A 27,770-nucleotide genomic window follows, 5' to 3' on the forward strand; every position below is an offset into this window, starting at 1 on the left:
TAATATTGATATACTTCTATTAGATTATTCTGAAAGGATTCCTAGAGAATGTGCGGCAACGCTAGAACTGGGCTCGACCTTAACTTGAATAAATGTAAAAAAAAATCAAATAAAATTCTTTCTTTCACTTTTTCCGCTTGTTTGGTACTTCATGCCATAGATTGACAGCCAGAGAGAGAGAGAGAGACAAACATGAAAAAAAAAAAAATTGGGGCACGTACTTAAACGAAACATCGAAAATAGAGGTAAAAACAGGGTTACTAAAAGGAGGTGCCCGAAGCAGTAAATCCGAAACAGACGGCTTGTCGCCCAAATGCAGCTCACAAACCACACACACGACGTTGGAGGGGACAGCTGTCTGTCTGGAACTGGGACGAAAAGAAACTAACGAACTGCTTTCAGACTCGGACAGCAAAACACACAGCGGAATATCAAACGCGCGCAAAAAGCACCAACGCGAGGTTCATGAAACTGTTTAATAAAGAAAATAAACGAGAAACAAAGCAATGAAGCCATAAATACGGAAAAGGACGAGCGCGATTCCTCGCCTCGTCGAAACAAGGAAGTGGGGAGAAATGCGGGAGCGCATGCGCCCACCAACGGAACGTGGCGGCCCCGGCGGCAGTGCGTTCCTTCGCCCCAGAGCTCCACTTGTTGGCCTGGCAACCCTGATCCTTCGGAGCGCTCGCCTGCGTACAGGAAGGGAATGCGAAGGCGGCTGGGGAGAAAAGGAAGCAGGCGGGGAAGGAGGTTTTGCGTCTGGGGTTCGCGCCGCCGGGGGAACGGCCCGTCATTCCGATGCTGTCTCCCGGAGTAACCGGCGGCCGGGGTTCAGCGATGCTCGCAGTGGTGCTGCTCCGTGTGAGGCTCTCTCGGTGACTGCGCCGTTGGTGTGGCGCTTCTCGCATCGTTGTGAACGCGGACGTGTCATCCATCATGCGCCAATTTCGGCGTAGCATTTGGTCACCACCATCTCAATACAATGAGGTTTTCAGGCAAAACATTAGGAGTACTTGAAGTAACTGCCTTTATGGGCTGAGCATAGTATGCCTGCAAGAAGGATCGACCGATGACGAAGTTCTTCCCATACGTGGTGCTCGTGGCTGCGGCAACTGGATATTTGAGGCGGCTATGTGTTTCTTAGGGTGGTTACGCTGGAAGCTGGAAACATTTTTCTCCATGTCCCGAGCGTGCATGATTGCGCACAGGAGACTTTATTCGTAGACATCCGAGCAGCTTGCGAAACTTATTGCAGGGAATATTTCTATGAATCTAAACCTCTCCTTCACAACCTGCGAATCATAGTACCAGCGAACGTTCTACCCACTGTCGTGTGCACAGCATATGAGACAGGCCTAATGGGCGAACTAGCGAACCGTTGGAAATAGTGGTGTTTTCCCACCAAACATACTATTTTTGGTCAATGCTCATTCAAACTAAAGTAGCCAGAGTTTACGTCTACGTGAACCTATATATAAAAAATGTGCTCACCTGGAACTGTCATTGCTTTGGTAGACTTGCTTTAGGAGCTAGAAGTGGCAGTCTTTAATCAGCGACAATGTGCAGAGGCCCTTGCACAAGCGTGGCCCTAGCGGACTAAAACTACCGTGATAAGAGTGTCATATCGCATGTAAACCTTTGGAACGCACAAATGATTATGCGACAGGATTCCGAGCCATCCAACTTCAAATCCGTGGAGTCGGCACACGGACGTTCTCAGTCCTTCCCTAAACTTCCGGAAACACAAGCGCCAGCATTCTGCAAACCGGCCTCATGGTCTTCCTCAGCTGTGCTCCTCGCTTCCCAGCATGTGCACGTGCTCTCAATCCGGACTTCGTGGCCCGTGTCTGTGGTGTGGGTTACGCTGTCGACTCTTGTCGCGATTATGAGCCTCGTCAGCCTGGTGCAGCCGGAGTGGCTAGTTCGCGAGAGGACGGACACTCCGAGGCCTCCACTGACCTACGACCCTGACGACCTCGAGTACATGCTGGGTCTCTACGGTGCCTGCTACCGCGACGCTCAAGAAAACGGCCCCGTGCTTGTGCCCGGTGACGCGTTGTGCTATAGGTTTCGCGAAGACGATGCGTCACCATTTCAGCGGGAAGAAGCAAGTGCTGGAGAAGGCGTGGACCCGCGGTTTCCTTCACGCACGTGGCAAGCCAGTTTCTTGCTATTCAGCTTTGGCTCAGCGGTGCTGTGCATTGGGGCGGTCCTAGCCATTCTCTCTCTTGCTATGGAGGGTACATCGAATAGAAAGGCGGCCGCTGCAGTCATCGGTCACGCTCAAGGCGCTGGAGGTAAGGGCACACCTTCATATTAGAAAAGCAGGAATGCTCTACCTAGTGAGGTACTAGGCACTTTTATTTTACTTAAAAAGCCGAGATGTGTCTCACCATGCCGTGCTCAATATCCCCGATCGATTTTCTTTCGTTTTTCGTCCTCTCAAACTTCAACCTCTGCTATACCTTGTCCTATCAATTACGTCACGCCTGAAATGATCACATTTGTTTTGAACGCCTAATAATATGTTAAAAAAACATGCAAGTTTTAAGAACCATCTCTTGTACCATGCATTGGCAGGTCATCTCTAACACGTGCGGTTGTAGGCAATAAAATAAACAAATAAATATTGCTTTGACCACTTTCTACCTCTTATTGCGCAGGAACCCAAAGCGTACTCCTCGACAAATTGAGCATGCCTCCGCTTCTGATATGAATTGACAAAAGACTTGAATATTGACATTTGTTTATAAATTCTTAAATATTATGTTCACCAATACTTCCCACATTGAACAATACCTGTCGTACTGTTGGATTTCTATACAATACAGTGTACGGTTGGCCACTACCAATACATGAATTAGCGTTCAGACAAATAGGTTTTGGCCATTTTTTTACCTCAGAACAATTTATTCAAGAGATACACTAATCTTTCAAAGGCAATGGCTGCAGAACATGGGGATGTGTTTCCATGAGCTGAACATAGCTTCACACACACTTACACGCGCATTTACTACTCTGTTAAAATATTTCGGTTATCGGGAATGCGGCGCATTGAAGACGGAGTACTGCATTTGGAAGTTTGTTTAATCAAAGCATAACAAAAAGAAAACTAAAAATTGAGAAAGTGGGTTTGTATATTTGCAAGATATAACTAAAGTTTGCCTCAAAATAGCTGCTCCCCTGAAATGCCCAGTGCAACAGAATTATAATGGCGCCATTTTTTATCTGCCTTTTATATTAAACTCAGAACAGCTCAGTTATTTCGAAAAGTTTACATTGTTTTTCTGCGTTATAATTTGTCAGAAGGTTCCGCCTATTTAGTTAGCCTGTGTTAATAGGTTTAACCTTTAAGGAACCTGGTAGAAACAGCTCGTAAAATTATTGGACACAGAGCAAGCTGTTAGGAAAAATAAAATTGTGCGAGCGAAGTTTGCCGAACACTCAGAAAATTTTGAGAAATTATAGCAAAAATGTAACATTGTATTGCAAAGAAAGACATTAGTTGATTTATAATCGTTTTTCCATTCAAGCTAAGAACCATCGTACCAGTAACAGAATAAAAAACTAAGGAAGATTCCAGAAGCAAAGTATTCATAAAGGTAGTTAGTTTTTGATCAATTGATTATAGAACAGCTTTATAAAAGATAGGGTGGTTTCGTGCGTAAATTTGAGATTACTCCAGGAGGGCGTCAGGGGGGCTGCCCCATGGTGATTTTTGGGGGCTCTTCGATTAGCAAAATTTTATAGATGTATTGGAGGTATTGAAGCATATGCAATATAGCAAGGGAATCCTCAGAGCACACAATTCATTCCGTGTTAGAACACACTGTTTTGTCGGCACAAATTACTCATGGCAGGCTACACCGAGGACGTAAACAGCAGCACACTAAATACGTGTAAGAGAAAGACTAATTGTAGTTGCTAAGCAAAACAGGACTATAGATTTCATAAATAATGCACTATGTAGTTATATTTACCTAACATTTCCCACTTGTTTTGCGCGCATAAATAACTGAGGTTCTCTCTTCACCCATGCATAAACCAACACCTCTACACACATAAACCACACACACAGCTGCGAACAGGGAAAGCCGAATAAGGCAACGTGGCGCAGCGCATAACCATGAACGTTTCATGCTGCAATAAAGATGCGCCTTCCATTGTCATGTTGGCTCCACAATCTCCTTCTCAGCAATCCAGGCGTTCTGCAGTTGCCCAGACGTTACCTAGCAACGGAGACGTGCGGTCCTCTTTCCAGCCACATGGCCCATTTTTGCTCGGATTAGCTGCGTACACAGGACGACCTTTTTTTAATGGTACCGCTAACACTCTGTCACTAATGGGCCAAGTGGTATGTAATAAATCGCGCATGACGCGACAACATCAAACGCAGTTTTACTGTTCATAGGCTCTGACGATGTCTCGGAAACTTTACAGTGTGACGCTACCACGGTATTTGGTGCAGCGGCTGCTAACTTAACATCTTTTTCTTCTGCTAGCTAGTACTCAACGTATAACGGTTGATGTATCCATTAAACTGTCACAATGCTGACTGGTTGAATATAAACTAAACAATGGATCTACGAATAACGTTGCGACACCGTTTAGTTTTCCTTCAATTGGCAGCCTCCCGCAGATTTGCTTATTGCTTTTCGAAGCTGAGCGAAGCTTACTGTGATACAGTAGAGAGCCGGATACAACGCAAGCACTTTCGGTAAATTGTAGTTGAGCAACCCTATAAAACCAATAAAAATCTATGCTCTTTTGCTGAAAGCAACATCAATCTATACTATCTAGGAATATCATTGTGCGCTCACCAATACCGAATACAAACAATTGCTGGAATACAGCACAGTTGGTCAACCCGTGACAAGCAATACTTCGACATTTGCGCATGTACTAATAAATGCAGCTTCTGTACCGACTATGTCAGGGTTTTTATGCTTGTTCATTTACTGTAATAATATTCGGAATGGCCTTAAGGTCTTAAGGTCTTAATTCGCTCTTGATAACATGCATGTAGCAGAAGACATTCAAACCGAACCAACGCTGACGCTATGTCACAAACATATCGTTGAAATCCCGGTTAAAATGTGACGGCACATCGGCGTGTGACCAGCAACAAATGAATTTAGATAAATGAGTAACATTATTGGTAACCGAGTTGTGTAACGGTTACAAATGGTAAAATTGTGCAAATACACGTCACGACGGGGAAAACACAGAAAACCGATTAAGGCGGTGTAAAACAGCACAAAAATTGAACCACACAGCACAAGCCCGACATTGCGCAGTCACATCTGCTAACGTGTTCATGCTAAGCTGTAGGAGGTGCAAAATGTGCAAGAACTATTCATTGTCCCGCGAAGTCATGACAAAATCCAGCCTACACAAGGTGCGTTCTAGCTGAGACTGGTAAAACACATTATGATGTAAATATTTTTATTTCCGTGATGGTCATTTAGTATTAACAAAATTTTTACTGCTTTTACTACACATTTTACTACACAACATAATTTTTACTACACATAACACCACAGTTGGAAGCCGAAATGGTACTTCATATAGAGCAAAGGGACTTCACGGATGTGAACCCTGCCATTTCACCAATCACACGGAGCGGTGTAAAAGTTGACATTAGCAAATCATTCGCTTCTCGCAGACAATGGATTTAGGAACGTCATTGTGACACTGGGCAACGTCAGGAAAACAACTAAATGCATTCCAGGTGTCAGCGCACTCATCCGACGCAGGCGCATTGCATATATTTTGCATTCTTTGACCCAATACGCTACCAGTCTTCCAAGAGGCACCATCGCAATACGAATGCTGTTACCTTACAAGCTTCCATCCTCTTTCTTTCTAATTCTTCTCAGACGCAGCATATAGCACACAGTAAACAGTCGCCAACGCACTGTACCCCTCAAGGATGCGTGGGAGACACTAGCAGTGATGCCACCCATCCTACCAGCCTCAATCCGCGCGCACTCACCTTGATTGAGTGCGGGATGTCGCCTGCAAACCGCTCTAACGCGGCCGTCCGCGACCCCGCATCTTCGTGTGTACACGGACGCGCCGGATTCCTGGAAGGAAGAGGGCCAAGTGGTGCTGAACGGGGTGCGAGCAGGCGATAATGAGGATTTACGCTCCTGATCCAGGCGTAATCCTTTCTAGGGGCGCCCACTCCCCGCTTCTCTACCCTCTTCTGGGCGCTCAATCTCTCCACGTGGTCTGATTGCATGTGACGCGGAGGCAAGACCTGGGAATCACCTTTGGGGCCGAGTACACGTGGAAATCCTCGCGCGTATGATTGCTAGGCTAATTTTTTGAGGGGCGAGGGCTTGTACGGCGGTTCTAGAAGAAAGCTTCTTCGAAACTGTAAATGGGGTGGCAACATTTGTAAGGCGTCACGTCCGCTTCAAGGTTTCATGTATGCGTATGCGGAAACGTATCAGTCATAAAGTTTAAATATTGCGTAGCTGTTCGTATATGTTCTCCCTTCTCCCCGCAACACCGGACTGCTTTCTAGCATGATCGGTCAGCTTCAGAGCTAAGGTGGTATCACCAAACGAAATAATTTCCCCCTTTTCAGTCCGTAAAATCGGCACTGGCGTACCACAGTACACCTGCATCTCCTTTCTCTTTTATGGAAAAAATGATCATTATTTGAACGCAGCTAAAGAAAAGTAGCACTGTACGTTTAGTTAAAGTGTCGAGAGTCACTTTTCAGATTCCGTCTGTTATTACTTCGGCGCATATCGCCCTTTTTGGCATAGATGCTTACTTCCCCTTAATTGACACGGATCGAACAACAAGAACTTCCTTACAACAACAATGTTTGGAATTATTCCGTAAAGCCATGCCTTCAAATTTCTTGCTTATAATTTATTACTAGCGCATAGCCGCTCGGCTATCCTATCCCAAGTTCAGTATGGGGTTTACACTCCGGAGCTGCCCTATTTCGATTGCGTTGCTGGCGTCACCTGCACAACAGAATTTGCATGCTCTTTACGTGATTTAATTTACCCTCCCCCCCCCCTCACACTTTCTGCAAATCCGGCGCGGGAATGTGCGCCTTGCATTACTTTACCGCCGTTGTAGTCGTTTTTACCCACACGATTAACCACTCAATGAGGCCTCGCGTCAGAAACCGAGTGTGAAGGGCAGGAAGCGGGCGATGGGATCCTGGTGCTTCAGTGACGATGCGTCTGAAGCAGAATCGGTTTTGTTTAACTCAATAGGAAAAAAGGAGAACGTTTTCAACGGCTTCACTACGTGGTGGAGCTTTACGTGTGTTCTAATTCTCGTCGGTGGAGCTTTTGCTTCTCAGTTAAGTAGTGTCGAAAATTTAGTTGTTTTTTACCTCTACGTCTGGCCTACATTGGCCAAAAGCAAAAGTTCACAAATTTAAATCTAAAGATGCACCACTTAATGAATCGGAGATTAAAGCACCTCGCTCAACTGAATGATAGATTAAATTCTAAAACGATAGCAATTACGCCCGTTGAATTGCGTAAATATGGGGTGAAGTGTGAGAAAGCTCCGTGTTCCGCAGTCTGGGAGTAGAGCTGATGGGAAAAATGGAGAGGTGTAAATGTCTGAATGTTGTCGGCTGAGAAAGATCAAAGGCGCCTGACGCATTTCGCTAAGTGGAACCGAACCGCTGGAATCTTACTACAGCCAACAAAAGAAGAAAATTCTTGGATGGAATCTGTTAAGCTATGCTGAATGAGTTAAACGGGTAGGGCACCAGTTTTGGTGTGAACATTATTGCACAGTTCGCTTCCTTTACTCAACAGAATGCCCTGGCTGAAATATCAGGAGACTGCGACGCGTGGAACATACTTCAATTTGATCTCAGTTATCGCACCGACAGAACAGCACGCGCAGCGGCGCGCAGCAAATGGGCATAGGTGTGACATCACGCCGTGGTAGGGATAAGAACCGATGTAGTCGTGTACCTCCAACGCTCGTCAGAAACTCATCACGTCATTTCACACGTGCGGCATGGCGAACGGCGACTGGGGGCTGGCGCATACACAAAGTTACGCACGTAGCCGGAACTGCAGGCATAACTGCTGCCCAGAGAGGGACTAAAACTACAAATAAAGCTCACGCGTGCAAACGGAACCAATAACATAGCCCTTATTCGCAATAAAAGTCGCTATCAGGACTCATATTGAAAGGGGTCTTCATATTTCCGACGCAAATGTAGGCCTAACGCCTTCAGGCAGCTCTGACGCTCAGATCCAGCAAAGCCCGAGCACCAGTCAGAACAACAACTCCACCGGCCTCCACAGTGTTCTGACGTCTTCACAAAACGGTGAGGTCATGCCGTGCTTCTAAACTGACTACAGTGGAACCCGGATACTACTGCTTTCAAGGGACCACGAGAAAGCGTCGTATGGATGAGGTGTCTGCGACCGGGGTGCGGGTAAATGCCGGCCTAGTAGACCGTCTCATGCGACAGGGGAGCTAAGAACTTATTTAAACTACTATATTTACCGCGTTCTCGCTTTATTTGACAACTTTTAGCTGAAATCCCAAGTTTTTTAAAAAGTAACGCCTTTGTTGTGCCCTCCTCCGCATTTATGGCGTCCCGCTAGCCCGCCAGCCAAGCCCCGCGCGCTACGCGATATAAGCCGACGTGGTCGAGCAAATAGAGAAAGGAAAAGGCGAGTGTAAAACTGCCAAGGCCAAGCGAAACGAGTAATAGTACACGGCGGAGATGAAATATACATGGTGGAGACATCCTTTGAACGGTCCTTGCCATCGCTATTGGGTCACAGTGCTCAACAAATAGCTGTTTTCGTTTCCCACAAGACCCAGCAACGCGAAATAGATAAGATTATTTAAGCTTAACGAGTCAACCGTGTAGCGGCGAAAATTATAGCGCGGTTTTGCTACAGAGGCTTGCTGTGGAGGCCAGCAAGGGACCCAAAACGGTGATGCCAACGGGTACATGTCGTTCTTAATCACCTCCTGTATTTCGCTCCACCCTTGTGGTGGACGTGCGTAAACCGAGGCGCCCAAACAACAAAAAGAGCGGAGTGACAACGCGGCTTCTGATAAACAAAGAGCAGGGATTTAAGAAGAAAGAGCCTCATCGAAGGAAGAAACTTCGGTAGAGCGGGTGGGGACAGCGGGTGTCCAGTCACCGCCATGGGGCGGCGTCGTATGTGTTTCCATGTTCGTCGGAGGCTCAACGAGAGCTTCGAATTCACGCTCCACCTGCCACCTGAACATCGACTTCTCGCTGTTGGCGCGTTGGCGTACGGGTGCCGCGTGGGGGCGTCTCAGGTTACCTCCCACTGACGAGTACCCGCCTACTTGCTTGCGCTTGTTCCGTAAGTTGTCTCTCCCGCCAGCGGACCTTTGCACATCAGGCGGTGCCAAACAGAGGTTAACCATAAACAAGGTCAGGAAAACGTGACGAAGCGGTGTAAAATATGAGAAAAGCGCCGGTTTATGCGCGCCAGGGTCTCTCGTATAAAGCAGACCGTGTGCACCCGAGCGTCATATCATCGGGTTTTTAAATCATTGTTTCTATCGAGTTTGCCAGACCGCGGTGATCCGTCGTAAGAAGCGGGTCGCTGCAAGTCCGGGGGACGAATCAGCGGGGTTACACTGTATTTTCAATTCATCGAACGTAATTACACCGTGCGGTAAAGTAATTAAAGTGCCGTTCCGGGTCCGCCAAACATTAACCTTCTAAAAAGCAATAAAAAAAGGGAATGGGAATTTTGATGTCAGTACTTCGTTAGGATGCTTGCGGAAAGCAATTTATATTGCAGATGTCGTTCCTGAGGAATTTGAAGTATTTCGCAGCTAAACTACGATGGTGTTCGTTGCAACTGCTCCAGAAATACTTCCCTGCCGCGACACAAAGGGCTATCAGAATGCTCTCGATGTGCGTAAATTTGTGAAGGTACAGTCGAGCCCGCTTATAACGAACACAACGGGCAGCCGAAATCACTTCGTTAAATCCGCTTTTCGCTATATCTGGACAAAAATCTATGTATACTAATGGTAACGGGAAACGAAGAGTTGTTCGTTATAGCCGCTATTTAGTTAAAACCGGGTTCGCTATAAGTGGGCTATACTGTATTTTAAAAACCTTATAAAAAACTACATGGTTTACTGATACTGTACTTTTCATCCTGTTTTCACCCTGTATATCGGTCTTGTGTTCCTTTATCGCTTTCTTTGGGTTTTTCTTATACCCTGTTTCTACCAATTACACCTGAATATGCGCTAACTCTACCCCCGTAAATACCTGCGTGCTCAAGTTTTCAATAGGCATTTCGCGTGGCTATACATACAGTGCGCACTTTTAAAGGCACACATGCTGTTCCTGTGTATTTGGGTCGGGAAAATTCTTGTTCGCTAAGGTTGCATTGCGTACAGACCTGTTGGTCAAGGCCGAAAAGAGAGTTCGTTCCCGAGAACTCGGCCAAGAAAATGGTTGCATGACCTACAATTCTGGGCGCAGGAGAGAAACTGCTGCCGGATATCCACACACATCAGGAAAGCCAGGCCGCTTGCACAGGCTTGTTGCCGCGCTGTCAATTTGTCGAGAATGTTAGATATTCTTTTTTAAGAACGCCTCGAGAACGCGTAGCTTCGCGTGCATTGAGCAAAAGCATTAGATAACCTATTAGGCGAATATTCCCATTTTCGTGGCCTAAACCTTATTGAATTGTATCTTTTCTACTCTCACTTGAGTCCGCCGATTTTCTAACTGCTTGTGTACCCTCATTTCATGCTCGGGTGAAAACTGAAATAACGCAGTTCGGTTTACTCTAGTTTGTCAGTATTCACACAGGTAAACAAAGATATTTTACCCAGTCTTTCGTAATTACACCATAAAGCCTAATGTTTCTGTACGTCGAGGTGCCTTCGCTCCCAAGTGTCCGCCCCTCTCTGTCGAAGCGCTAGCAAACCGAGCTTCTGTGACTATCCACCGCTTCCAAATGATGCCGAATAAATGCATTCAACCCCCTTCATCCCACTCTGGCGGGGCCGACAAGCGCTTTCACACGCCTCAATAGAAGGCGCTATCTGCGTAAGGAGCCGAGCTGCGCAGACAAAGCGAAACTGCCACTCGCCTCTCGAGACACTACTCAAGGCAATAACTCCACGGAGGCGTGGAAGGAGGGGACCCAGAGCTCCCTCAAACGTATTCACGTTACCACTGGGGCGCGACCCCGTGCGATGACTCGACCTCTACAACTCTCTACAAAGGCGCCGGAAGAAAACGGTCTCGGCCATGGACAAAGGAGGCCGGATACCGAACGAGACAGGTCCGCAGCGGCGGCAAGATTTAATCTTCCTCGCCGCACCCCAGGCACGCTCGTGGCGGCGGTAAAGTGGGGGAAATCCCCATCCCGCGACCTTGCATAGTTACCTCCCTGTCAGTTTCCCAACCTTAGCGCTTCGACCCCACGGCGCCGCTCCGCAACTCGATCAACAGGAGCGCTGAGTCACGCGGGCGTCGATTCTCCTTATAAAGCACGCTTTTGTTTTCTCCGTTTTCTCTTTCGTACGGTCAAGCGGGACCTCTCACTTTCCGTGCACGCAGGAATGCTTCAGCCTACTAAATGCAACTTGGGGGGAAGGTGCACCGTCATCCGGCCGTATAATCGCCTTCTAGGGCACCCTCTGGACCCTCCCTGGCTTCATCCTCATTTCGTAGCTATTGCCTCTACGCGAACCTGCCTGCCCTCTTCCCTGGAGAGAGAAGCCGACTTTGATTTATGTCACCCTGATAAAGGTCTTGACATGTTAGCTGCTAGCGAAGCGTCGAACGCTTGGTGAAGACACGTGCCGGTTTTTGTTATGCACAGTAAATGGGTAAGGCTTATTGAAGGAAACGTTGATTAGCTAAAGCGCGTTTTTTGTGTGTGCGTGCGAATTGAGATGTACGTGTAAGCGGCGTGCTGGCGGTTCAAGAATAAGTACAACGACTTGGCAAATGGAATCACAGAATCAACGCTTGGCGCTGCCCCTACGCATGAGATGCCCTTTGGCGTCTCGTATACCAGTGGCGAAGAGGGATACGAATGAAATCTGACGTCCTACCATAATTTGCTGCGCCGAAAGCTCAACGCACACATGTTTACGGTCTTTTGCACCCCTACCAGAAAAAACATCTTTCGGCTCCAGGTGGCCTCCACATCTTTGTGTTCAGCTGCGCAAACGCCATAACGTATGATGAACCACTGCCGGAGTTTCCTTCTCACCGCACCACTTTATTAACTTCACTTTTGTATTTTACCAAACTGATTTTTTCAAACTAATTTCGTATTTTCGCTTTACTTTTGTATTTAGGAAACTGACTATTATCTAACAGATTGCGGCCATTTCATCGCGCTATATGCAGATGAACAAACCAGCTGAACAAACAAAGAAACAAACAAACAACAAACCAGCTGAATTCGCCTTGGCGCTAATTCCTGAAAAAAATTTGGTCTTGGGCTCATACCCGTCCGCACCTATGTTTCAGTAAAGGATACATTTGGGGTTCAGAACAAGTTCCATCGAAGCCCCTATTTGCGCATTACGTGCAGAATAAATATCCGCAGAATAGTATTTCGAGAAAATACTGAGCTGTCTGACGTCGACAGCATGTTCAGCAATTCAGGGCCAAGTATACTCCTGCACCGTAATGTTTTTTTTTTCGTAAAATTTCATACCAGAATGAATTCATCAGATTTTTTTAGAGTTTACTTTTCTATATGGGCACATTGTGCACTTCTCTATAAGCATTCCTATATTTAGTTCATCGGAATTTTATTTTTTGTAAGGGTGTGTGTTTGCCGTGAACGTTGATTCCACTAGCAAAACAAGGATAGCTTAAATTCCAATAGAAAGCGTACTTGAAGGGTGATAGCAAGCTTAACAAAGCCTTATAAATCTGGGTTACCGGATGTTTTCATCTAAATTGATCAAGAAAAGCAACATGTACATCAAGGGAAAGTATTTGGTGGCGAATAATGTGAAGTACATACAGTGCATTTCAGATATCCTACACCTTATACCCCCCATTATATTTTCGCAGCTTGATTTATCTACCGGCTTCCATTATGGCAGCATTAAAGTGAATAGGTCACAGCTCACCCTTTCCGGGAAAAAGGAACTTCAGAGGCGTCTGTGGCCCTTGCCCACTCACCGCACTGCTCTTCTATTCGTACGCCTTCTTGTCACTTGCCTTGCCAAGCTGATTTGGGTCTCATATAAAGAGACACCGGTTTGAGAATGCCTGGGTGTGCATCTCAATCGAAGTCATGTTAGATGCTCGTTAAAAAATGCTCGCTCACAACGCAATGAACTTAACCGAAATCTTATAATGGCTTTGCGAGTCAGTACACTCCTTATGGTAGTGCTGCGGATTCATGTATGCCACCTGCGGATGTTTATTACCGCCAAAATATTGACGCCCGCGCCTTAACCTTTTTCGCCTTAATTGGGAAGTAAAAAACAGGTACTGAAGTCGAACGCACGGCCTTGCTCTTAGTAAGGCGATACCATAGCCACTGAGCCACTTCTGGGACTGCGCGCTCAAGGCATCATGAAAGCCTCAGAGACACAGAGAACTATCGTTTACTTATAACTTTAGGCTTAACAACGTGTTGACGCCCCAGAAATGGCGTTGAGCGTGGGAAGCAACTGATGTGGCAAAAAACCGAAAGATCCCGCTAAGAATTCAAGCCTCATCGCTTGAGACAGTGAGATCAACAAGCTTCCCACATCAACACGTTTTTAATTGTATGTTGCTGTAAACTGGGCAAGCGAGCATGGCTTCTATAGTTCCTTGACCCCCTTTCATGCCTTGTATGTCTTTCTACCGCCTAACCAGTCGTAATGGTGCTTATGAAATATTTTCGTACATCTTACTGCCTACCGACGGCTTCCCTAGAAATGTTTTTCTCCTCAGCTTACCCGACGAATGCCTATTTTGTTTGCGACGTCATTTTAGACATATTCGAGCCCTAATGTACCAGAATGTGCGGGGCTAGAGGACAGCACGGGGAGTTCTCTTCCCAAGCCCTCGTCTATTAGCGCTGCCGTCCTTTCAAACTTCCAGCGCTAACTCGCCCAACAATCCTCAAGGCTGCACTCATCGTCTGAAGCACGGAGTGGCTTTTTAGAATCCAGATCATGTAGCTTTCCCATGAAACTGGAAAGCTAAAAAAGAACATAAAGTTGTTGAATAAAATTGCGTTACAACGGCTTGACCTCCTTTTTGACACGAACTATTTCGTTGCTGTCCACAGGGTTTGGTCGTTCAGATCCCAAGTGAAGCCGCGTAGCGTTGAAAGCAACTGAAAGTCTGTCCTTATGCTGAAGTTCGGACAGGGAGAGAACGTAAGCGTACGCTTGGCGAATAAAATTTTGTTGTGGGCTGAGCGCATAGTTGCACGACAGCCACTGTCGCTGTAGTTCGTACGGCCTAGGGGAGTTCACCTTTGAAGTTTTTGTAGTGGCTGTTACTTGACTAACAGGATGTCTGGCTGCAGCAATCTGAAGGCCCTCACAGCAGGCAAATCGTCCTGCGTAAATAAAAGTACAGTATTTTTCGGAATTACATAAATTTACACAGGGCACCTCTATAACTTTCATCGAAAGGATTACATTATCATTTGTTCCGATTTTGGGACAGGCTTCATTTGACCGACGTAAAGGGAGCCTGTAACACTTTTCTGACCCAGAAAGGGTAAGCGCACGAAAAAAGTTTATATGAAGGCCACCGGCCCGGCATGGTGTGCTGCCAACAATATGAGCAACAAACTTAGCCAGGAAACAAAATATTTTGCGGGGTAACGATATCGATAGCCAAAAAAAAAAAGACATCAAGCTGTAGGCCAGTGACGTTCTTTGCGACTGAACTATCAGGAGCTAACCTCGTTCACGTACCAAGTTGATGTGCTTGTCTAGGCTGAACTTAGGCTGGCTCACGGAATAACAAGTACACTACGTCTTGCTGGACATACTGTACCACAGATTAGCGCGCTTCTCACCTATAAAAAATTTGGGCAGAATAGAGAAACAAAATGATTTTGAGCACCCCCGTGCGCTCCCTGGTAGACGCACATATTAAAACATTTTACCAAGTCTTTCTCGACACCTTAAAGACAATATCAAAGGTGTCAATAAATACAAGCATGATTGAAATGATTTTCTTGTTGTGTATTTTACACAAATACAAGTTTCTTAAAAATTTACGCGTGTTTAAATAAACTTGCAACAGAAGTTTTATCTCACACCGAAAAAATGCGGCCTAGAAAGACCCTGTGAGCGTATTTAGCACATGTAGTAGCCGCAGTCTTGTGTTCCCTACGACGTGATGCATAAATTAAACAATTTTTAGAACAATAATTTTGACTAGCAGATAATTAAATCAGTTTTTTCCGCTGGTCTCGTTTGCGGTCCAGCAATCAAATTCTTGTAGGGCAGATTTGTCAATTTTTTTTGCCTTTCTCAACATGTTGGTGTTTTTAAAAACCACTACTAGCGCCATCATATTGTTTACAACAGAATACAAATTTCATCAATACACTTCCAAGCACAACTATCCTGTCTACCGTGAATTGACTCTTTCCCTCACAGTATTGTTGCGTCACCCCTTCACCGAGCTTTCTGTCATCTAGTTGTTGTTTTTTCTTGAGGAACTGTGCGAAATAACAGGGACCCAGAACGTTGAGCAAATGCACCAACTATCCCAATTCGCCATCCTGTTCATGTTGTTATCCGACTCCTTCCTTTCCAGTGCATGGGTTGTGCGCAATAACCATTATAACGTCTTAAATTAGCACCCGCGCGCTGCAGTGCCATTGCCCTAACAATTTTTTATCCTTTTGAAGGCGACCGATGAAAACACGCAAGTCGTTTTTTGTTATAGCGAGCCAAACAAAAAAAAACTGCAAAAACTCCAGAAGAAAGTGTAGGTTAGTAGAAAATGGGTGGTTGCTCATGTCGCTGCTCGCGCTCCCACTTCTGCCACGAATGTACTTCGTTTAAAAGGTTTACGCTTGCAAAAGAAAAGAAATACGCTTATTCTCAAACTAAAAAAAAACCATTCCATGCAATTGCAACGTGGGATACATTGACACATGCACTTTGGAACGAGATGTTCCTCAAAGCGAGGTTAAAGACAGGAGCGTCCATCTAAGTGCCGCAGAGACTTGCGGAAAAGGCTGGATCCTATAGGAGAGAGTACCGTGCACAAACAACACAAATGACCAAGATTCGAGGAAACAAGAACAACAGATTCTGCCCTGAACGCAATGAGACAAAGACCCGATGATGCCCCCCATGACAAGCACATTGGACGAGGCCCATTAGCTCCTTGAATACCATTGAGACCAATGGGGTGTAGACTATTTGATCGCGTTCCATAGGTTTGAAGATAAAACTATGGGAATAAAATGCTGATAAAAATTACATGTTTTGCGAACGCGACGCCAAACTCAATTAACGGTGAGCCACCAGCGAGAATCGGAGCTCTTTTATCTGTTTGCGTATTCATTACGATGCGGGTGGATGGGGCAAGAGCCGCGCCTGTAGCAAGATTGATCGTAACCGCTGCTGCGGGCGGTTTTTTCTGCTTCTGCCTTCTCTTCATAGTCCAATATCGGCATCTCGGGGTTGAGGTGTGATGGGCGTTATTAGACGAGATTGCGGCCGGTGATATGGTTCGCGTTTCCCCTCACACAGAAGCTCCTGGCTTCATCAGGGAGCTCTTCCACGCGAAGGCTTTTTTGTCTCACCTTTCGCTTTCTGCTTTTCATCTTTTCCTATTAGTTCCCGCCACCTTGTTGCAACGATACACGAAGCAGCTGCGAAAACCCAGCGCGTGAATAGCTAGGGCCCTAAGCAAATATGAGCGAATGCTTGTGTCAGATCTTTTTGGGATGCGCCTGGTAATGTGGGTGGAGGAATATTGCAGTTTACGTTAAGCATCTACACCGTGTTTAAGCCCCTTGTCCTTCTATTCTGATTGCTTAGATGGGCGCTGAGCGCATTTGGCTGTACGCATGAGAAGAAAGAATACGTACAAAAGTGGTCTTTCAAAGCGAAGCATTGAGCCTCTCACTGATGTTGTCTGTAGTCCACCCAAAACGCACTGCAGGAAAATCAACTTTCTCGGACCTCGGACAATGATGGTGATCATCAGCTAAGTGAAGAAAAAAGCGCTTTCCCTGTGGGAATCGAACCTGGACTCCGCGTTGGGAAGCCGACGTCTATCCGATTGTGCCATTCCGCCTCGGTCAAAGCAGTTTGGATTCGAACGTGCAAACGTAGAACAATCATGCACCCCTCCGTCTAACAACGACAATGTTTGAAGGCCAAGCATTGTTCTTGCGAAATCAAAATACGACGGGCAAAATCAAAGGCGCCGCGATAAAAAAGTACTAAATGCACGCGAGCCAATATCCAAACCGTGTGTGCGTCAAAGCCCAAACAAGAAATTCCTCACGACAAAACTCTGTGTTCGACCGTCGTCGTAGTTAAGCGAAGGGGTGCATAATTTGTCAAGGACGAATAAAGCTACAGTCTGCCTGTAATAGTACGGGGTGAGGGCAGAAATATTTTCCAGTAGAATTGTTATTCAATAAAAATCTTATTCCATGAAATCCAACAACAACGTAATGCTTTCCGCTATTGGCGTCTCAATTGTCAGTCCAATGTGTACTGTTTTTCAACGATTGCGTTGCACGTAGTGGCGCAGTCGTACGCTTGAAAAGGGTTTAAACCTTTCATTGACCTCGGACGCGTGGAGGATACGACATTAGGCGCCAGTGCGCAACTTTGCTCGTCATATAACGATGTGTATGTTCTTCTGGAATATACTTATATGTGGAAAAGGGGTAATGTTGGCGCAATTTATTTATTACTATCTGCAAGCGTCCGCATCCTAGCCAAGGTAAAGCTTCCGCTGCCTTCGGCCACGAAACACATCGCCGTCAGTGGGAATTTACGAGCAGCGGATCTCGGACTGCAGCTTTTCAACGGCGTTTCTTGAACGCTGTTTTTCTTTCTCGATAAGTCACTCTTTCTGTCGTATTAGAAGAAAAAAGCTCGCAGTAAAAGCACCACAGGAAGCCATAAACTTAGGATGCGAACGTAGGAAAGAAAACCGCTAAATGAAAACAACGGCTTCCTGGCAGTTTACTCCCCTACGATGGTCATTATTCTAGATTTTTCACCACTTTATTGTAGTTTTTGTTTAACGCAGCTATATTGGCTCGATGACCAAAGACCAAAGCCCGTGCTCGCCACATCTGCACTTCCTTCAAACCTGCCATTGTATCTATATAGGAATCGATGGCACGTGCCCGGAACGTTAACTGCCACATAGACGGGTTTTGGTTTGGTGATTCATGATGCGCCCTTTGTCAGGAATAATTGAGAGGCATTCGCCCGGTGGCAGAAAAAAGAAGTTAAAGAAACCATTTTCGGGAATGCGCAGCATGCTGGAAGTTACTGCAGTGGTCATACAATGGCCATGAGATTGATTTTTTATAGGCAGAGCAAAAGGTTCCTTAAAGACTGTAAGCGTCGTTCTCCGCTATAATAACTCACTTTCAGGCACTTGCGATCACAAATATTTAAGACAGGTTGCATTAAAATGGTTACCACTGCATTTTATATCGCCCTGCTTTAACGTTCCCTGTGTGTTCTGAGTGCATTTTTGCACAGTAAGCGCACACGACGGCTAATTAAACGCCCTGATGGATTTAGGTTTCCGGTGTACCTAATATGAGCATAGCACACGCCTCCTCCGTTTATTCCGCACGAAGGCGCCCCTTTAAAATCTTTTAATAGGCACAGTCCTCTGATTTTCAGCAAATAAAATAAATCGCAAAACGTTGGGCGACTGCTAAACTGAGTAACAGGCTTCCCACTTCCACCTCAGTAAGGCATTGTCTTGTGGTTGTGAATGTTTTCTGCCTCAAAGACACAAAAAGAAAAGCGGAGATTTGCGCTGAAGAAAATCCTCCTACATATCATTACCTAAATGTGCTATGCAAACGGTTTGGACTAAGCAAATGTTTCGAACGGGGTTCCTCACCATCCTTATTAGGGCATTTTAACTATTTTTTGTGCTTTCGGTCTATTTGCTGTGCATTACCTAAATGTGCTAGGGAAACGGTTTGTGTCGAGACACAGCCCGCATGCGCGAAGCGTCAGCGCAAGCCAGAAGGGAATCATACAGCCACGCTGAAGGTTACGAACGAAAGACCCCGCCGTTTATTCCGATGGCTAATAATATACTCTCTCAAACATCACGTGACATACAGCTAGGCGGACGCAGCTTGCGCCCGCTATCTGTTGTGGCGGGACACTGCGAACACCGGCGGGTGATAACAGCACATCCCCCTTTGAAAGACAACAGCTACACATCCACGTGCACCATCGAGGTAAAGAATATACATTATACAAAAAAAAAAAACAATTCCACCAAAACAACAACACCGCAGACAACTACTCATCAATACCCAGCCTTATGGGCTTCTTCACCACTCTACCGTATCTCGTTACTGTGCGTGCAGAGTCACCATGGGCCACGTCGCCAGCTCGAGGCACCGCGCCTGTTGCATTCAAGTCGCCTGTCCTACCATCCAATTGGGCAGTACTCGCCTGCGCGCAAATGTCCGCGTTTCCCCTTTCATTTCGACGACGGTTAAGCGGCCCTCGGGTACTGTGAAGATTAGTGCCGTTGACCAACTGTGCAGCACCCGGCTGCTCTTCATTCTCTGGAAACTCAAAGGTTTCTGTGCTTGCACGTTCTCTCGGTAGGCAGTTAAGCCTTCTCCTGTTCATGTGGAGATCAACCCCGTCGTCTGTCCGCACCACGTATGAACGAGGTTGCGGCGTTGGTGCGAGGACTGTGGCCTTGCGTTTCAAGTCGGTCATCCACACCCGGTCCCCTACTTCCAACTTGGGAAGTGGCCTGGCGCGGTGGCGCTGGTTATAATAACGGCACTGCCGTCTCCTGACCTCTTGATCAGTGGCCACTGCTACTGTCGGGCTGCTTTGTCCTGGGTTTCGGAGACGGGGTAGCATTGGGACTCTTGTCTTGAGTCGCCTACCCATAATTATTTCCACAGGACTCACTCCAAGTATTCCGGGAGTTGCCCTGTAAGCCAAAAGTGCGAGGTAAGGGTCCCTGGACTTTAAAACGAGGTGCTTAATCGTCTGAACCATTCGTTCAACTTCCCCGTTGCCCTGCGGGTGCCTCGGACTGACGGTGACATGGCGGAACACATAAGCCATAGCGAACTGTTCAAAGTTAGTCGCTACAAACTGAGGACCGTTATCGGTCACCACGCACTCAGGAATCCCATGCCGTGCAAAAATGCTTTTCAGTCTTTCAATTACCACGCCAGATTGTGTGGAAGGAAGAATAGCAATCTCGGGGTAGCGCGAAAGGTAATCAACCACGACAAGGTAGGCCTGACCTTTGATCACGCATAAGTCCACCCCAACCCCTCCCAAGGGAATGAAGGGGTCGCAGTCGCTATCATGGGCTAAGTTCGTTGCGGCGCATGTTGTGAGCAAACATCACACTGGTTCACGAACTGGGCCAGTTCGGTGCTTAATCCAGGCCACCAAACCGAATTTTTAGCTACGCTGCGACATCGACCGATGCCCTGATGCCCATCATGCAGTTTGCGCAGCACTTCTGCCCTTAAAGGTTGCGGGATTACCAGCCTCGTTCCTTTCAACAAGAAACCATCAATGATGTTGAGGCACGCTCGATCTTGCCAGTATTGAATCAGGAACGAAGTAACGGTGGGGTTTCTAGGCCAACCGGTTTGGCACAGCCTGTGCAACCATTTACAAATGTCGTCTTTCATTTGACACTCTTTCTCTCTGACCAAAAAATTGTCCCCCGTTCCCAAACCCAGCAAACACGCCTTAGAATACGCCGTGAGGTCTGATACACTCGACGTTTTTTCGCCATCGCTGAGTGCCACCGGTGACCGTGATAGTGTGTCGGCTGTGGTTAGCGATTTACCCGGCACGTACGGGACACTGAACAGATATCGCATAAGGCGCAGCCGGAATCGTTGAATTCGCGGCGGCATGTCGTCAATGGCCATCTGGCCCAATAGAGACACCAAATGCTTGTGATCCGTTTCAAAGACGACAATGAGGCCACGTATGTACTCGTCAAATCTTTCGGCAGCCCATGTCAGTGCCAGCGCTTCCTTTTCTATCTGAGAGTATCGTCGCTCGGTGTTTGTAACGGAGCGAGACGCGAAAGCTATTGGCCTACGGTGACCCGTTTTCTGCGTCTGAAAAAGAACCGCTCCCAATCCGAAAGAGGAGGCGTCCGCCGACAAAACTGTTGGAAGCGTTGCGTCATACATGGCCATACACTTCGCCGAACAAATTAGCTCTTTCAGGTCATTTAGGGATTTTTCTTGGTCGCACCCCCATACCCATTCACTATCTTTGCGTAAAAGAGCACGCATCGGGGCCGTAGTGTGTGCCAAATGAGGAAAAAAGCGTTCTGAGTGATTGGCCATGCCGAGTAAGCGTCTTACTTCGGTGACATGTTTCGGTGCGCCGAGATTCTTGATAGCACTGACCTTAGCCGGATCAGGCTCAATTCCGTTCCCTTTGAAAATATGTCCAAGAAATTGCACTTCATTAACACCAAACACACATTTTTCTTTGTTCAGGGTCACCGTAGAACTAGCTAAGCGCGACAGAACCTGGGCTAAACGTTCATCACGCTGGGCTTCCGTTTCGCCGAACACTAAGACATCATCCATGACGTTGACAACGCCTGGCAGGCCACAAAGAGTTTCGGACATTCTTTTCTGAAAATATTCAAGAGCGGACGTTATTCCGAATGGAAGTCTGGTAAAACAGTACCTCCTGAAAGGAGTCAAGAACGTAGTTAGCTCTTCGGAATCCTTACTTAGACGAACTTGGTGAAACCCCGAGAAGGCATCAAGCTTGGAGAACCACTTAGCACCTGCCAGAGATCCTAGAGCTTGGTCTACCGTAGGCAACGTAAAGCGCTCACGAAGAACGCACTTATTTAGCTTGGTGAGGTCTACGCACACTCTTAGCTCTCCCGACTGTTTCGTGACCAGCACGATTCCGGCGCACCACTCAGTGGGGCCGTCTACTTTTCTAATTATCCCCATGCGCACTAGTCTCTCGATCTCTTGCTTTAGCTTGCCCATGAGGGGAATCGGCACTCTCCGCGGGACTGTTATGGCATGGGGGATAGCCCCAGGTTGTAGCCGGATAGTGTACACTCCTGGAATTGTCCCTAGGCTACAATCGGCATGCGGAAGAAGTACCTCGTATCGCTCCTGATCTGTCAGTGAGTCGGCAAATTTCACAACGCCTAAGGCCTCCAATGCTGGCAGCCCCAAAAGAACGTCACGTAGTGGGCTTACAACATAGCAAGTTTGACGGACAGTTTCCGCTTTCCATGAAATTTCAGCCACAAACTTGCCTAGTACATTCAGCTTATGGCCGCCCGCACCCAGCAACACTTTATCCGCCTTATCAAGTGTGTGGGCAACCCTGGAAAAGTAGACGGTAAAACAGACACTTCTGCACCTGAATCCACCTTAGCAACAATTGGCACTGCATTTATCGTAACTTGCACATAGCGCGCTTTCCCGTCCGCGTCAATTGCCCCAACAAAAGGTTTCGCGGTGTCGGGTTGGACCGCGCAGACGCGTACCTTTCTTTGCGAGGACACCCTTTTGTTGAGGCAGGCCTTGGCAAAATGTCATTTGTTGCCACAGTTGTGGCACTTGGAAGACTTTGCCGGGAACGCAGATCTCGGGTGGGCGTTGCCGTCGCAGTAGAAGTACCGTCCCTGGTTTTGTTGCGGTCGTTTCTGGTGCTACACGGCGTCCACACTAGTGCCCTGTTCCTGAAGTTCCGGTGGGCTACCAGAGTGAACACCTTCCGGCCGGAGACACTGCTGCTGCTGTCGCACGGTTTCCTTGAGACGAGCCTTGGCCAGCGCCGATGCCAATGTCAGCTGCGGGTCCATCTGTAGGGCCTCGGACAGTTGCGCGTCATGAAGACCGACGACGAACTAGTCCCGGATGAGCCTTTTCTTCATATCTCCGAAATCGCAACGGTCCGCAAGAACGTCAAGTGCCGTCGCGAACTGGTCCACCGATTCTTCAGGCTGTTGCTGACGTCTGTGAAAACAGGCGCTTTCGTAAACAATGTTGCGCTCTTTGATGAACTGACTGTCGAACTTCTGCTTGACTACGTCGTAATTTCTTCCTTCTTCTTCAGTCAGCCCAAACGTAGAGAAGACTTCGCGTGCTTGGCGCCCCATTGTATAAAGTAGGGTGCGCACCTGGGCTTCTCCGGAGCATTCGTTGAGGGCTGTGGCGAAGCGGTAGTCATCGAAGTGGTCGATCCACGCCGGCCACTCTGACGTTTTGTCAAAGTCCAGCGGTGGCGGCTGCTGAAGGGCCGGGATCACCGTCGCAGGCTTGTTTTCCATTTCTTGGGAACGATGCTCTACCCAGCCTCAGAGAAAGAGTTGACTACCGCCCACTTCTGACACCATGTCGAGACACACCCCGCATGCGCGAAGCGTCGGCGCAAGCCAGAAGGGAATCGTACGGCCACGCTGAAGGTTACGAACGAAAGACCCCGCCGTTTATTCCGATGGCTAATAATATACACTCTCAAACATCCCGTGACATACAGCTTGGCGGACGCAGCTTGCGCCCGCTATCTGTTGTGGCGGAACACTTCGAACACCGGCGGGTGATAACAGCACAGTTTGGGCTAAGCAAATGTCTCGGACGGGGTTCCTCACCGTCCTTATTAGGGCATTTCAACTATTTGTTGTGCTTTCGGTCTATTGCTGTGATTTCGGTCGGGTTCATTTGCTCACAGACTGGCGAATGCAACAACGCACGAGCTCATACAGTGTTTGAAGGTTCTTTTAGCCAGGTCAATGATATTGGGCATTTATGATTATTGTATCATTTTGTAGAGATTTCGACCAGTCGCGCAGAAATTCTGTTTTATTTACGCAAGCGGCAAGCTTGTGAGAAAGTTCGGAGGCAGTCGCAGCGCCCACAAGACCATCCTAAGTAGTTGCATTCGGGATCTATGTAACCGCATCCATATCACCATTTTCTCAACTGCAACATTCCCGTTATTTTTTTTATTTTTATTGTCACTTTATTGTCACTTTTTACTGACCACTGTACATTCAAATTGTTTTAAATGCGAATGCATTTCTTAGTCGAGCCATGTCAAGCGCCGTGCGGCGTCCACGCGCCCGCAGGTGTTATCTCTCCACTCTCACCCCCTCTCCCATAGCAACAGCTGCGAGCGCGCGCGCTCCTCCTCTCCCCTAGCAACCGGAGCAGGTGGTGCGGGCGGATCAGTGGCGAGTGAGTGGAGAGGAGGAGCGCGCTCGGGAGTGTGAGGGCGCTCGCATCGCGGGAGCTCGCCGGAGCTCCCGCGTGTGTGGGAGAGTGTAGGCGAGGGTACGCGCGGTGCTTCTCCTGTCGACGCTCGCCCCACTCTCCCACGCCCGCATGCTTCTCAAAGACCCTTTGACTGTGCACTTTACCGACCACAAGGCAGTGATTGTGGCCGTCAAGTACAACGACAACACAAACAGGTGTTAAATAAATGGTTACGCTACAAATCACCGTCTCCTCATTAATTATAAATTCCGCGCACTCTCGCGCAAAAGAAATGCATTCGCATTTCCTCACGATTCCCTTCGAGGAGGTGGGGTGAATTTTTGGTTACTTTTACCTTATTTTATGAAACGCCGAAAATGCGATCACGACAAGTGCTCGCTTGAACATTTTTGGTATCGTACCTAAACTTTTGCTTTCCTACGAAAGAATAGATCAGCCACTTTCCTTGCTAAAGCATCCAGAGGCCCGTGGAGAGAAAAAAAGCAGTCGCCGGAGTCCTCTTCTTTAGCAGGAGAGGATTTGTCACAACCAATCTACCGTAGGTTGTAACACATGTTCGATTTGGCGTAGCACAGACAAAATACAAAAAAAAATGGCAGGTGGCCGTTGTCTTCAAACACGGGTGTGTTACTGTACGGACGTCATCATTAGCTGCAAGACATCACATGACTGCAAAGGTAACACCACAAAAGAAGGGCTGCGTTCAATAGTAAGGTCAGCTGAGGGGTACGCGGCGCTACACGTTAAGCCTAACACTACGAAATAAGGTGACATGAAACAAATATGACATGAAACAAAATGTCGTTGCCTGTGGCGTCGCTAGCTTCGCGATATGCCAACCAAACGTTAATGTTAAATGTAGGCCTTACAATGACGACTGGTAAAGGCACTCCTTCATAGTAAGAGACAAAAAAGCCCAAAATAAAATGGTCGCAAATGATGATGTGAAGACTCGTGAATTAAATATGCGCTTTCACATAACCTGGCTCTATCCGCGAACCCTTCCTGATGTTTTACCTTTCCGTTGCTTACGTGAGCTTACGATCTACAGTTACCCAACCGATAAAAAAATCAAGCACCCTTCAGCCTAACGACGACGATGATTGAACGCGAGGCTTTTTCGTCACGAATTATTTGTTTGTCGGGTGAGGTTGGCGTGAGTTTCAACCACATCGAATTAGAGCCATCGGATAGACACCGGCTTCATAACCCGAGGGAACCAGGTTCAGATCCGGTCACGAGGGCGTTTTTTTTTTTCTTTCACTTCTCCCCCGATTATTCATAACCATCGTCAAAGAAAGGTGGCTTTCCTGCAGGGCGGTTAGGCGTTACAGACGCAATAAACGGGAACACTAAAGCTTCGCTTTATCAAGGTATCATTTATACTGATATGCGCGCAGTGATAAATGGTAATTAAGCGAAGTACCATGACTGTTTTTTATATCAGTGTATCGTTTTTAAGCCATTCAAACAACTAGTCGCACGAGCTCTAAACTGCAGTGAGCTTCTAAGCTTGTAGTGAGCTCTTTTTATACCGCAAACAGCATCAATGTGATGCTGTTAAACACAGAACAAAGCTGAACACATAAAAGGAGCCTCATAATGCCGCAGTGAAGGCTCCTAGTGTAGGGACAATCCAGTCTAAGCATTGTGCAGTTACTCGACCTGCTAGGTTTGCTATACAAGCGTTTTCAAATAGGCTAAAACATGTTTGCACGTTACATCCTCTTAAAACCGACAGCATTAGGAATATTGCGGACGCGCGATTACACCCAGATTTAGCGTGGAAATAGTGTGACGAGGATGTCGCCCTCTGTACTAAGCCAAAGGGTATGTGTAGTGGAACTCAAACGAAGGAGATCAGCGACCCCTTTTGACAGGAAGTGTCGGCCTCGGTCGATGAGAAGTTGGTGTAAAGCGCCTTGGAGTAAAATGGCGTCGTGAAGGAGGAATTCGGCGACATCAGTCGCACAACTTGTATGTAGCACCATGGTAAAGGCCAAAAGGTGGTAGTCTGTTTGCCACGGCAATCCACCAGTTACCTAATGGTGCGAAAGGGCAGGGTCCATCCTAGCCAAGAAGGTCCATCCCTACACTATACGGTTCGCTCGGCACGGCGTAAGGCTGCAAGAAACCAGTTGGTGCCGTTGTAAAATTTTCGCGGTCCTGGCCAGCACCGATGACACGTGCCCGTCAGCGTATGGCTGGTAGCGGGATTGGATGAACAATTTTTGTACACGTCGCGGGAACAACAAAGAGTCTTCACACCGTAACATTAGGGTAAAATATTGTCAGCGTATGCCTTGTAGCGGGATTGGATGAACAATTTTTGTACACGTCGCGGGAACAACAAAGAGTCTTCACACCGTAACATTAGGGTAAAATATTGTCACACAGGATTGGCGCATGTGTTGGTTCTAACAGCCAAAAGTGTCGTACAGCGGCTTCAACTCACGTAGAAGACGCTGCAGTTGTGCATGTTTAGCCTTGAAATTAAGACAACAACGTTACAACACTGAACGAGTCTGTTCTCCAGAAAAAATATTCGTTACTCGCAGATCAAGTTACAATAAATAAAATAGTCATTACATCTTGGGACGTAGCGACACGGAAAGTGTTATGTATTGATTTGTAAATTATCGTGAATCTAAAATGTAATATATTCCTCTTTTGCCGCAGTGGTGCTCCAAGCCTGGGCGCTCATCCTCTTTCCTTGGTTCCTGGCCACACCGTTCGCGCAGGACCACTGCGCTAATGAGGCGGCTGCCTTCTCTCTTGGACACTGTCGCTTGGGCTGGGCGTCAGCCCTGGCGCTCGTCAGCACTCTACTGGGGATCTACTGTCCGCTTCTGGTGCGCTTCGCCACCTACAAAGTGTACGCACCGTGTCCTTGGGATGTGCTCTAGCCGCGGGTGTTGGCGGTCATCGCTTTCACCACTGTGGTCCACAAATACCGAGCACACCCTCATGACGACTCCGCAGACACCTGAAGATTTTGAAACATCAGTGCATACCAGTTTTAACAAACCGGTGCCAATCCTCGCTTCATCCGTAGTGCAAAGGAGCTGCTGCGTGGAATACGGCACAGCTGAAAGCACGGATGGGGTCAACGAAAGAAGCAGTGGAGAATGCGGCCAGACGTTTTGCTGTGTATAAGGACATACACTGTTGAGAACTTGGCTTGTGCAACTACACGTGAAGCGAATAATTTGTGTCAGCGGCGCTCTTCGTGGGAAAGACGATGGTTTGATCAAATAGAAGTGTTTTATACTCTACGTATACGTTTTATACGTTCTTGTCGTACAGATTACTGTA

The 27,770-nt window shown here is 47.2% G+C and overlaps 1 protein-coding gene across 1 annotated transcript; it reads left to right on the plus strand.

The window, feature by feature from the left end:
• Positions 1-1,459: 1,459 nt before the first annotated feature.
• On the plus strand, positions 1,460-27,770 carry LOC144144854 (LHFPL tetraspan subfamily member 1 protein-like). The gene is made up of 2 exons (XM_077676347.1): positions 1,460-2,297; positions 27,135-27,770. Exons 1-2 carry the CDS (start codon positions 1,652-1,654, stop codon positions 27,359-27,361), a joined length of 873 nt encoding a protein of 290 aa, XP_077532473.1. The 5' UTR covers positions 1,460-1,651; the 3' UTR covers positions 27,362-27,770.

The sequence above is a fragment of the Haemaphysalis longicornis genome, unplaced genomic scaffold (assembly GCF_048455015.1).
Source record: "Haemaphysalis longicornis isolate Haplotype H1 unplaced genomic scaffold, Haemaphysalis longicornis Haplotype H1 scaffold_7, whole genome shotgun sequence".
NCBI classification, from domain to species: domain Eukaryota; kingdom Metazoa; phylum Arthropoda; class Arachnida; order Ixodida; family Ixodidae; genus Haemaphysalis; species Haemaphysalis longicornis.

Bases quoted from the DNA above. Each gene is read 5' to 3' on its own strand.
- LOC144144854 (XM_077676347.1), top strand. From the start codon at position 1,652: ATGATTATGCGACAGGATTCCGAGCCATCCAACTTCAAATCCGTGGAG. The intron at 2,298-27,134 runs GTAAGGGCACAC...CTTTTGCCGCAG, and splicing joins TCACGCTCAAGGCGCTGGAG to TGGTGCTCCAAGCCTGGGCG.